This window comes from Erythrolamprus reginae, chromosome 5 (genome assembly GCF_031021105.1).
Source record: "Erythrolamprus reginae isolate rEryReg1 chromosome 5, rEryReg1.hap1, whole genome shotgun sequence".
NCBI classification, from domain to species: Eukaryota; Metazoa; Chordata; class Lepidosauria; order Squamata; family Dipsadidae; genus Erythrolamprus; species Erythrolamprus reginae.
The window spans coordinates 72963309-72976360 of NC_091954.1; the positions used below are offsets into that span (position 1 = coordinate 72963309).

Consider the following 13052-nt stretch of genomic DNA (forward strand, 5'->3'; position numbering starts at 1 on the left):
GCTTAAATTAAGGAAATAACTTTCTTACCTAAAATCTAACTTAGTACCATACGTCTAAATAATATTAAGAACAGTGGTATACTGACAATAGAAAGTAAAAGGGGCAATTATAAAAGATAAATGCATTTCTTTCTTTTTAAAAAAAATCCAGTTAAATTAATTAAATGGCCAAAGTCTTTACTCATCTGGTTTATTTTCTGTGAACCTCACATTTTCAGCAAAGGAAATTTCTGCATTTTGAAGGGTTAATTTAGTACAGTGGTCCCCAAATTTGGAAACTTGTGGACTTCAACTCCCAGAATTCTCCAGCCAGCATAGCTGAAGTCCATAAGTCTTAAAGTTTGAAGACCTTTGATTTAGTAGGATGACTAATTCCTCCAACTCATGCTTTCTGCCAATTTATCCAGAGAACTGGATTAAATTGTAAGTCGCATTTGAAATATGTGGGGATAAATCTGCAAATTCATAGGGAACTTCCCATAGCGAAATGATTTTATTGCTTGCAGTACGATTGTCATATTGCTCATCTTATTTCCTACTTTTTAAAGGTATGCAGGAAAAGCTTTCACTTTTTGAAAAGACTTTTTGAAACTCATACTGAAAGAGTTCTTGCATGTAATGGCACAAGTGGCTGTATTCACATTATGGTAAGCCATAAACCATGGGTTTTTTTAAATTATAGTGCCACTTTCATGTAAAACTCAAAACAAAGCACAAAACCCTGCATATTAAGTCTAGGTTCATAATATATCATGAAACCACAATCTATGGCTTAGAGCAGAGGTTGGGAACCTTGGCTATCATGACTTGTGTCAACTATGTCAACTCCCAGAATTCCTGAGTTCAGGAATTCTGGGAGTTGAAATCCATAAGGCTGTTGTGAGCTGCATTAGGGGAAAGGGTGGCATAGAAATCGAATGAATGAATGAAAAAATGGGCCAAGGTTCCCCACTCCTGTCTTAAGTGTGGTGTATGATTCCATCATAGGCTAAAATTGTGAAGCAGTTGCATTTCATAATAGAAATACCCATACTTGTTGAATAATGTGTACATGTGTGGGCCTATGCATAGGATTGTTCTAAGAACAATGCATTTAGACCTTCAGGTTTTTCCTGACTAATGTTTTTAAAGAGGTTGCTTATCCATTGTCCCTGTAAACACTACATACAATTCTGTATGGATAGATGTCATTGTTCTCGTTGATGTTCCAATTACTCATTTCCTATAAGGGGACTGAAATTAAAATAGCCTATTCCAATTAAAATTCTAAACCGGAATTTGAAGGTAGGCTTACACACGTAACCTTTGGCATAGGAGTGAGTGATACAAAAGATACACGTGCTGAGTAGTATTCAGATTAGGTTCTCTCTCTCTTTTGCTGCCACTCTAAAAGCAATAGGGGCGTGCATAAGTGTACTAGCGTGCCTTCCGTCCCCTCTCCTTACTATTTCTTTTTATGAGTACTGTACCTTGTATTTTAATATTATTGACTAAATAAATAAATAGTTCAGACCCCTTTTAGCCAATACTAAGGCTCCACCCAGTTCCCCAACATTTTTTTAAAAATAGGGGAACTTGGCTCCGCCTCTTCCTCCTCCCGCGCTCTAAGTGACCACGCCCCCACCTCGTAAGATTCGCTAGCCACCACAGAGCTCCCGCTTCAGACGACCGTGACGCACCTTCGGCGCCATCACCTCCTCCACCACCACCACCCCATAGGGCGCGCTCCCGACGAGGCACGCATCCATCGGGGGCGCGCGCCGAGAACGTGCGCGCCCCACGTGACCCGCTCGGGGCCAACAGGAAGCAGCAAATCGCCAAGGCGCCAAGCGCGTCCACGCGAGCGGTTGCTGCAGGCGGGAGAGGGCGAGCGAGGAGGCAAGAGGGGCTCAGAGCAGAGAGCGTGTGCAGACTCGCTCCCCCCTCCCCGAGAAGTCTCTGCCTGACGCGTCGCCATGTCCGAGGAGAAACCTAAGGTAAGTTGCTTGGCTCGCCTTCGCTCCGCGGCTATTCTCGCGCTTCGTTTGGATGGCGCTTGGCTCGCCTCCCCTGCCGAGGCCCCGGGCCTCTCGGGATTCTGCGGGCGGACTCTATCTCCCTCCCTCAGAAAGGGGCTCCTCTTGGGCTTCTGCGCTCGGCGCCTTTTTGAGAATGGAGAGAGGGGGGGCTCTTCCTGAAATGGAAACCCGGTTCGCTCCCCGTCTTGGGCCCGAAGATGAGCGTTCCCCGCCCCGGTTGTGAGCGAGGAACCGGACCCGCCTCACCCGGAAGGAGGGTGCTGCGAAGGGTGGCTCGCCCACGCTCTTTCTCCCAGGAGCCTCCCGCAAGGAATCGAAAGTGGGGTTTAGGCCGCAGCCGCGTGTTACTCTATTAACACCTAGGACAGTTTCGGTTTCCGGACTAGCCCAGTAGATAGGAGGTGGGCTTCTCGCTAATAATTCCGGGCGGCTTTATAAGACGGCCTCTAATGGGTAATGCCTACTCCGTTGAGCTGCCAGGAGAACCTCCGTGATGGAGCTGCGTTTTAGGAGGTGGTTTGGTTTGTCCTCAGCAGCCCCATCTCCTCTCGCTGCCGAGATAGGTAGCGCGGGATCCCACCACGTGCTTAGGAGTCTCGGCTCAAGCAAAGGGCCGACCCCGACTTCCTTTCCTCCCTCCTCCTCCTTTTGTCTTTCTGCGTGCAATTAGTGGAGGTGGATCAGAGTCCTTATCCAGGTTCCCAAAGACATTTTGCTCCGCGATGGTTTCAGAAGAAATTTCATTTGGTTAGGAAATCGTTTTCCAAAATAGTTCCACGTTTTGGATTGTAAACCCTATAATCATTCATACACACACACACACACTGCTCAAAAAAAAGGGGAACCCTCAAATAACACATCCTAGATCTGAATGAATGAAATATTCTCATTGTACAAAGTTGAATGTGAACAGCAGCATGTGAAATTGATCAGTGTTGCTTCCTAAGTGGACAGTTTGATTTCACAGAAGTTTGATTTACTTGGAATTATATTGTATTGTTTAAGTGTTCCCTTTATTTTTTGAGCAGTTTATATTTAATATCATTAACTGAAAAACTGGATGAGTGTGTTGTTGTTGTTATTGTTGTTGTTATTATGCTACTCCCAAAAGACACTGAGTGGCTTACAACTTAAAATACAATATAAAAACCCCTAAAAACAATACAAAACAATTTAAAACAACAGTTAACAATTAAAACAGTTTTTTAAAACTCATGGCTGTCTTCCTAGAGTAAAACTCATGAAATATATAAGAGCTACAAATACAAATTTAATTGAAGATGCTTTCCATTTACTGCTGTGGGATTTGTTTCCAATATAGCATGCATTGATGGATTGTGTCATCAAGCCAGTATTGACTCTTAACAATCACATGGCTAGAAGTTCTCCCATCTTTCCCTAGGACAGGTCATTTAGGCCTTCTTGTAAAAATATCCCATAGCGTTACAATAAAATAATTTTGATAGAAATTATAGCAAACTCTTTAAATTCTTATTACTGATAATTTTTACTTATTAGTTTCTGGAGTTCAATTTTTTTTCAAGCATTTGTTTCATATTTCATATACTGTACAATAGTTTTACCTAAAGACTCCAAGAGTATAAAAGGTCACAGCAAAGCAATACCAAATGAAAATTAGTATCTTAAAGACAAACCACACTAAAAAGTGTTGGCACAATTTTTCACCCTAATGTAAAAAAGTTCCCTGTTTATTTTTTAGCCTGTTGGTGTCTTATATTTGTGTTTATATTTCATGAAAATTTGCACACTTTCTTTTTTCCTTCCATAACATGTTTGTGCTCTTAGCTATTGAAAGTTTGAAAAATGTTTTTAAAAATGGCCAGTCTTCCAAAATGCAAGAATATTTAAAGTTATAAAGAAAATGCAGGAAAATGTGGAACCTGAAAACATTTTAAATTTTGTACTGTGGAGGTTATTAGGGGGGGAAAGCCCAGCACAGAGAGATCTAACAGGAGGAAGGTGGGAAATATGTATATATATATATATATATATGGATACATACATCTATATGGGAGGGAGGTGTAGGTGTCCATATGTACTGAAGACATGGGACTGGAATAAGAGAAGCAACATGGCCATATATATTCCAATTAGCCACATAATTTTCTCCAATAGTTGCTTTTTCAAAAGGCAACTGGACTGTTTTTTCCCTATTTCGCTTCTTATCTAAGAAGTACCTATCTTTCCATCCCCCATTATTAGAGCTGATGAAGCTTCTTGGATGATAAGCCAAACACTTTCTTCTTCCTCAAGAAAAAAGCGGTCCAGTTGACTTTTGAAAAAGCACCTTTGAGAGTGCATCATGAAATTGCATTATAAGGCAGCACATATTGGTAAATATGAAAAAGTGTTTCATATTCTTACATGATCCTATATGTGACTTAACTTCATAAACACTAATACATTTATATTCTGTTTGCAGGAAGGAGTAAAAACAGAAAACGACCATATCAATTTAAAAGTTGCTGGTCAAGATGGATCGGTGGTCCAGTTTAAAATAAAACGCCATACGCCATTAAGTAAACTAATGAAAGCTTATTGTGAGAGACAGGTAATTAAATTAATATTATTAAGACTTATGAATATATTTTTGTCTATCCAAGTTCTTGTCTTCCCGGGGAGATCTGATGTGAGATCTCAAGTGCAAATGTAATGGTGGTATAAAACATGCACACTACATAAAATTAGATATACAGTGGTACCTCGGTACTCGAACGCTTCCTTTCTCGTACATTTCGGATAACGAACAAAATTTTCGGCAAAAATTTGCTTCAGTATCTGAACAAAAATTCAGATACCGAACAGCCAGAGAAAATTTTGTTCATTATACGAAATGTAATCCCGGCAGCTTCAGGGGGCTGAGGAGCTCTCTAACAGCTCCAAGCTGCAGGAAAGGTGGGGGCTGCTGCAATCTTGGCAGCTTCTGGGGGCTCCTTTCCTCATTGCTTCCTTTTATTACCTGTAAGCAGCTTCAAAAACTTTCTCCTTCCCTGTGGCTGCAACAGCGGCGATTTCCCTTCCAGTAGCAAGAGCGCCGGGAAGTCACATAATGAAGGGAAGCTGCTGGAGCGGCAGCAACTGCTGAGATGGCTCCGGCGGCTTCCCTTCATCACGTGACGTTCCCGGCGCTGTTGCTACTGGAAGGGAAATCGCCGCTGTTGCAGCCACAGGGAAGGAGAAAGTTTTTGAAGCTGCTTACAGGTAATAAAAGGAAGCAATGAGGAAAAGAGCCCCCAGAAGCTGCCAAGATTGCAGCAGCCCCCACCCTTCCTGCAGCTTGGAGCTCTTAGAGAGCTCCTCAGCCCCCTGAAGCTGCCGGGATGGCAGCTTCTGGGGGCTCCTTTCCTAATTGCTTCCAGCAGCCCCCACCTTTCCTGCAGCTTGGAGTAGCGAATTTATTTATCCCATTGGAAATAAAATAGATTTAATTGGTTCCCAGCGAGTTAACAGGGTCTGGGAACCAATTAAATCCATTTCCATTATTTCCTATGGGATAAATAAATTCGGTACTCGACCAAATCGGTTCTCGACCACACTTCTGGAACGAATACCACAGGTTTTCTGTTTTAAAATGCACCTATTTATACTGTATGCTGTATTCATTTAATTAATGTATTTTAACTTTCTCATTAGGGAAGAAAGTATATCTATATTGTAGGAGTTCTTTTTATTATTTTTATGATAATTATTTTTCACTTTATATTACATTATTGCTGACAAGGGATAACTGAATTTAGATGATCCCAACTTATTGTTACCCTGTCCAATATTTATCACCCATCTCAGTGATGGTGAACCTTTTTTGGCTTGTGTGCCAAAAGGGGTACCTGTGTGTACATCTTACCCCGTGCTGCCTGTGCGCAAGTGCACAACCTTCCCCCATCTCCGCATATGCATGCAGGCCTCACTGAAGCCTGGGACAATGAAAAAAAATGGGCAAACTGGAAGTCTGTAAAAATGGACTTCCTGTTTGCCCATTGGGCTGTTTTCGGCCTCCAGAGCCTCCAGGGAAGCTTCCTGAAGCCCCGGAGTGTGAAAAACAGCACAATGGCAAACGAGAAGTCCGTTTTTTCAAAGAGTTTGCCCATTGGGAAGGTTTTTTTTCCACTCCAGTGCTTCAGGGAAGCTTCGCTGAAGCCTCTGGAGGGCGAAAGTGCCTTTCCCAAGGCTGAAAACCAGCTGGCTAGTGCTTCCATGCACACCGGAGCTGACAGGGCAACACCTCGTGTGCCCTCTGACGTGACTCCATGTGCCACCTGTGGCACATGTGCCATAGGTTCGCCATCACTGACCTTTCTGGTTTGTGTGTGTCTATTTAGGGGGAGATCTCACACATTGCTATTATATTTGTAATAGAATGGTTTTGATTGGTAAAATAGACATGTATTGAACATACATGCATGAGGCCACGTATGAACAAAGTATTGAACATGTATTGAACATACATGCATGAGGGCACATATGAACAAAGTGCATGTTAGTCTTAACAAAATGGGTGGTTTATTTTATTTATCACATTTTGGAACAATCCATCTCCCTCACATAGGGACTCTGGTTTCTATCTTTATGTTATAGCTCACTGATGGCGAATCTTTTAGACCCCGAGTGCCCAAACTGCATGTGTCCTCACGCCCAAATTGAAAGATACGGGCGTAAACATGTACACAAATAATGCTCCTCTATGCCCATGCATGTGGACATGTGCAGCAGAGACCTCAAGACCAACTGGCCAGCATCTCAACACCAGCAGTGTGGCAAGAGATCAAATCTTTTTCTTTCGTAAGCTTCTGTTTTGTCGTTTGGAAGGAAACAGAAGCTCACGAAAGAAACGCCATGGAAATCTGACCTAGGGTGATGGTGCAGTAGAGAGGGCTTTGTATGCCACCTCTGGTACGCATGCCCTAAGGTCACCATCATTGCTATATCCATTTTGACATAAGATTTATTTTTTCCAGATTTAGCAATGCAAGCATTATGTGTATATATAATGTAGGTATTTTTTTCCTAGGGTTTGTCAATGAGACAGATTAGATTCAGATTTGATGGGCAACCAATTAATGAAACAGATACACCTGCACAGGTAAGAGTCTCATTTCATATAATCAATATAATGAATCTGGACAGTATACAATAATGCTAGAAGCAGTTAACAAATAAAATTTTTAAAAATCAAACTAAAAGAATAAGATACAAAGGGATATTTAAAAAATACCAGAACCACTTCCTCAGTTCACCTGTTCTCTGGGTTCCTCAGGCCTGGTGGCATAATTGGGTCTTGGGGAATCTGCAAAAGCTCAACAGTAATGAGGCCAACCTCACTTTGAAGAAAATTCCACAGTGCAGGTGGCACAGCAGAAAAGACCTACAGAACACATAATGTGCTCCCTTTACTAGATTTGATAGCATGGGCAGATTAAATTGGGAAGAGGTGGTCACTCAAATAACCCGGCCCAATGCCATGAAAGCCTTTAAAGGTCAGCAACAACAGCACCTTGAATTGGATTGGGAAACAAACTGGTAACCAATACAACTTGCAAAGCATTGGCATCCTTCGGTCTCTCCAGAACATGAAGCCTGGGTAGGTTAGTATGGAGGATAGACTGTTACCCAAGCAGCTGATCCCCACTCTCCACGTCTCTGAAATAACCCAGTGGAATAGCAAAGGCCAATACAATTGGTTCCAGTTACATCACAGGAATTATCAGAACATGGCTGTACACAGTCACAAACTGCTTCTGGGACTCCGGCTCTGGATTTTGCCTCAAAGTTTACTCCTGAAGCCTTTACCAATGATGGATATAGCCACAAGGCAGTAGAGGTTTGCAGTCAGAGTTTCCCTTCTAATGGTTGATCAGGGTGTCTTTCGTGCCTTGCCGTGCTCTTAGCCTACCACATCGCTTGCAGAGATCGCCTTCATGACCATTGACCTATTCTAGTAGGTTTCATCTGGTCAGTCCACCGGAGTCTGTCTTCATGTTTGGGATAGACAAGTCTATCTCGCTGAAGGTCAATGACCCATTGGCTACTCTCAGCCTGGTTTGGCCAGTCTATCGAAGCTGTTGACCGGGGTGTGGCCACTGTGCTTGCTACGGCTACTAGGAGCCACAGGTGAGAGCTGAGTGACAGGTGGGGACCAAAGGGAAATAAGTTGTCCTAAAAGCTGCCCTAAATGAGCTGCCATTCGCCTACACCAGAGGTGCTACCCTTCCCTGAGCACTCATACACCCCAACTTGAAATGCCAGAGGTATGATATATATCTTCTAAAAATATAATTGCTCACTCCGCTGCATTTTGTGCCAACTGAAATTTCTAGGTACTTTTCAAGGGCAACCTCGTAGAGTGCATTGCAGTAGTGTAACCTAGAGTTTACCAGGGCATAGATGATCGTGAAGAGGTTTGATGTAGGCATGGGTGCAAATGACATACAGTATGTAGAAAGGCTCTTCAAGTCACAACTGCCACTTGTTCTTCGAGCAGGAGTTAAGAGTCTAGGACAGATCTGGGCATTTTGCAGCCTGCTGCCTCATCTGGCCTTTAGCTATACCTATCTGATCCGTAGTCGCCACAGCACAGACCATAAGAGCATCCCCATTGGTTTGATTCTCATCAACAATCCAGTTTTGTATGTCGCCTCTTGGGAAAATGAATTGCCCACTCCTGGCCTAAGTGTAATCCATCCAGTATCAAAGGCAGTAAGGTCTCAGATGCAGAGGAGCTCAAAATCCGAAACAAGTGCATTTTGCCAGGGCTTACTTGAACATTGTTCTTCTTCCAGACCCTCATAGCCTCCCAACTCCAAGATATGACGTCCACAGCATCACTAAATTCACCAATGGTGATGTACAATTGAGCATAATCCACATATAATGATATCTGATTCCGTGAGAGAAATATACATTCTCTTCATTTCTAAATCATAACGTTCCTTACCGAATCGTTATTAAAAACAATGAGGACATTCCTACCCAACTCTGAAAAAATCGGTAAAGGAAAGAACAGGAGGAACAAACATATAATACTAGTAATGAAATAACTAGGGCATAGTCCTTCATTGATTATAATAAAGCTTGGTTGGTGTAAATATGAATGGTATTAACTGGGTCTTCCATATCATACACCTAATAATTTGAAATAATAAACATTTTATGGTTGTTAACGGACAATCCGGCCCATTACGTGTTATTTATACATATGTTTTTAAGAAATATTTTTTTATGGTGGGAGTTTCATCACCCATAAAATTAGTATTAATTATCAATGTATTTCACTGTCAATATACGTTTTGGAGAGTTGAGAAAATGCCACATGAATTTGCTACTTAGTAAGACTGCAACTTTATATTACTGATATTTGATAATACATTCAATTAAAATATGTTAATTTCCAACTCTGTATAAACATAGTTGGGGGAACACATCAGCCTTCATTTGTAGACCTATCTAAAAGGTTTTCACCATTATAAGTTGTTTTTAATTCCAGGTAAAAATGAAAGTCTCATTATTTTACAGGATTAAAAAAAAACCAAGCTGAAGTTAAATTTCAAGAGCTAGTCTTGGAATGGATAAAATATGTTTATTTAATTCTGGATCAAAATAATTTGGATAAGAATATTATCTGTTGTCTGTTGTTTAGTGTTATAGATTTAATTTTTAATATTAGTTGCTTGTGATCACATTTAACCAATCTTTTGCCAAGTACCTGTGGCATAACCAGAGACCCTCTTTAAATTCCTTTTATGGTCACAGACCCCGCCCGTCCCAAGACTTAACTCAGTATTTAAATAATCTTCAAGCTTTCATGAACCCTCTGTGATGACATTGCAATCCACAGATCATAGCTTGAGAATCACTGGCATAAAGTATTTGGAAAAAAGGGGATTGCATGTTAAATCAGCAGAAATGGGATGTTGAAATAAGGGACAAATGGTGAGAGATAACTATATAAATGGATAAGTAAGCTTGGGGAAACAATCTCCTTTCCCAAATGTAATGCTTCTTGGTTTTTAAGAAAAAATAGCAAGAATGTTTGTTCTAATTTTGAAGATCTATTTTTACTTTACATCCAGTGGGCATGTCAGCAAAGATTATGCAGGAATCAGAGTTATATATAACAGTTTAAGTAAGTATGACATGAAAATCTGAAGACTATGGATTTATTTCCTAAATTTATGAAAATGTATTTCAATATGAAACCACAGTGTCTAGGAAATTTCTACAGCATTTAACTGGCCATCTCCCTTATAAGTGTTGCAAAAAAATTCTACAAGTTACAAAAATCCAATTACTATAACATTTTTTAACATGTGTCATTTGTGTTTTAACAGTTGGAAATGGAAGATGAAGATACTATTGATGTGTTTCAACAGCAAACTGGTGGCATATGCTAAATGTCCTTTTCATTTCGGAAGAGGAATACAAAATGTCATCCACTTCATCATCTGTCCTTGGATTTGCTATTAAATAGTAAACAAATGAACATGCCAATCATACAGGAATCTTCTCTTGTTCTGAGGACATTTATCCAAATTTTTCCTGTCCCTGATATTCTGCGTGTGCAAGTTGAAACTATCCTATGGAAAATAACTTCATAAAAAATGGGCCCAGTAAAAAATTTTAAATTTTCAAATAAGTAATTACTGGTTGTTTACTGTCATCTTGTTCTTCTAAAATGGTGACCTAAATACCAACCTACTGTACAATGAACATACTTAGTGCTGCCTTTAGTTATTGTTTTATTGCTTAATTATGACAATGTAAATATTGAAATACTTGTTCTTTGTGATATGATTTTTTTCTCAAAAGATGTTTGAGACAAGAAAATTTTATCATAAACAATTATTACTCAAACTGTTAATGGGGGATATATGAAAAGAGCAATACTGGCAGAATGCTGATTATAGTGGCAGTTAAAGGTAATGCAAATGTACATGTGCTTTTTCTTAATAAAATAGTATAGAATCAGTTTTTAAATGGGGAGTTATTGAGTTTGTCAGCAATTACACTATTTGCATACATAATATTCCACATTTCCTATAAGGTTCACATATCCAGGTTAGAGTACCAGAGCATGTGATAATCTTTAAATTGATTGATCAGGATGTTTTAAAAAGCAATTCTTGTTAATTGTGCAATTCCTTATGCAGGAGAAATTCTCAGTAAAATAGTTGTAACCCAAAGCATTTCTTTTATGATTTATTGGACAATAAAAGCTATATACCTTTTTATTGTTAAAAGTTGACCTTGTAGATTCATTGCTTTATAGCCTGATGTGGAAGTTAAAACAGCTGTGTATTGTATTCTGCTTACCCATTAGGATCTTACGCTTCCTTTGTTGCAACCACTACCTGGGAAACCTACAGCAGAATGCAATACAAGAGTTGAGTTTATCTTCTGATGAGTAAATTAAATATTAACTTTAAAAAACAAAGAATTTCAATTTTAGTGGCTATAATGCAAGTATACCATTGGGAAAATATTGAATGTGAAGGACCTGTTTCCCAAAAAGCTCACATTTAAATGACTTTTACCCTGTTTTCCCCAAAATAAGACATCCCCTGATAATAAGCCCAATCTAGTTTTTGAGTGCATGGCAAAAAGGCCAACTGCTTATTTCAGGGTTTAAAAAAATACATAGGGTCTTATTTTCGAGGAAATACAGTAGTAGTTACATGTGATTTGGATACATTAAACTATTTTGTTTACTTTTTGTATGCTTTTTCATTGTTTGGGAAAGAACATTTCTTCCTTTTATATCTATATTGAACAGTACTGGTTTGCAAGAAACCCTTTTGAGAAGATTGCCTATCTTCACCTATTCCCTATAATTGTAAATGGTCCAAGGAGAAATATTCATTTAAAATTGTTAATTATTTACTCAATTGTACAATAAATGTCCTTTATTACTCTACACAGTAATTTGGTACTCTCTCTTGGCTTACATTTAATGTTGCTGAATTTCATATGATTATTCAAAGCTGTATCACTGAAATGCTGACAATTTATTCATATGCACATCTTTATTAAAATTCTTTTATTGAGAGTGGATTTAATTTTTAGGGTATTAATGTAACCAGCAAAGAAATACAATTTCAATAACTGGTTACAGTACTTTGTAGCATGTGTTAGTTCCTTGTTCTAGCTTGATCTAGAAATGTTTGCTATAAAAAAATCTTGACAGTGAATTAAAGGGAAAGACCCATGTTTTATATTCATTTTTCCAAAAATGGTTGTCCACTAAGTACTGTATACCTAATTCTTTCCTTATGTTAAATTCTATATGTCCAGGCCAGTCTTTACACATTTTCTGAATTTCATATTTGATGCCAATAAGTTATGGTCTGTTCCATAATTTGCATTTGGAAGTATCTGGGTAGTTAAATTACATACCTTAATTTTCTATTTTGTATTGAATAATCAATTTCATCCCATCTGGCCATATCCAAATAGATATGATTAATTTACACTCCACTTTTCTCTAGAGCGTAGGTTGACTTCACTGAAGCTAATTCATTTAATAGCCTGGTACTGTAGAGAAAGTGACTAGATAAATTTTTTTCATTGTTGAGAGATACAAATTTGGGTTCCTCATTAACCATTAACTTCTATTAGTTGAAATACCTATTGTGTTCCTTGGTTGATGCTACTCAGGAAAGTATTCCTTTTCAACCCAGACTTGGAAAAAATGTTAACTCTTTAAAGAGCTATGTGAATGTCTCCCTATGATTCTCAGTCATAAAACATGAGAAATAGGTAGCATTGACATACTTTCCTAATATTAGAATCCTCCAAAGCAATAGAAACGTCTGTGGTAATGTATGATATGGATTTATTTTGGTATGCATGCAAGTTGAATTGTCAAAATCTTGAGTTAAGAAAATAATTGGTTCTTATATACTGCTCAAAAAAATTTAAGGGAACACTTAATACAATATAACTCCAAGTAAATCAAGCTTCTGTGAAATCAAACTCATTTAGGAAGCAACACTGATTGACAAACAATTTCACATGTCGGCA

General features: G+C 39.1%; 1 protein-coding gene across 1 annotated transcript; it reads left to right on the top strand.

Annotated features, from left to right (window-relative positions):
• Positions 1–1616: 1616 nt before the first annotated feature.
• On the top strand, positions 1617–12078 carry LOC139167951 (small ubiquitin-related modifier 3). The gene is made up of 4 exons (XM_070753128.1): positions 1617–1976; positions 4462–4590; positions 7048–7119; positions 10364–12078. Exons 1-4 carry the CDS (start codon positions 1956–1958, stop codon positions 10424–10426), a joined length of 285 nt encoding a protein of 94 aa, XP_070609229.1. The 5' UTR covers positions 1617–1955; the 3' UTR covers positions 10427–12078.
• The last annotated feature ends 974 nt before the right edge of the window (positions 12079–13052 follow it).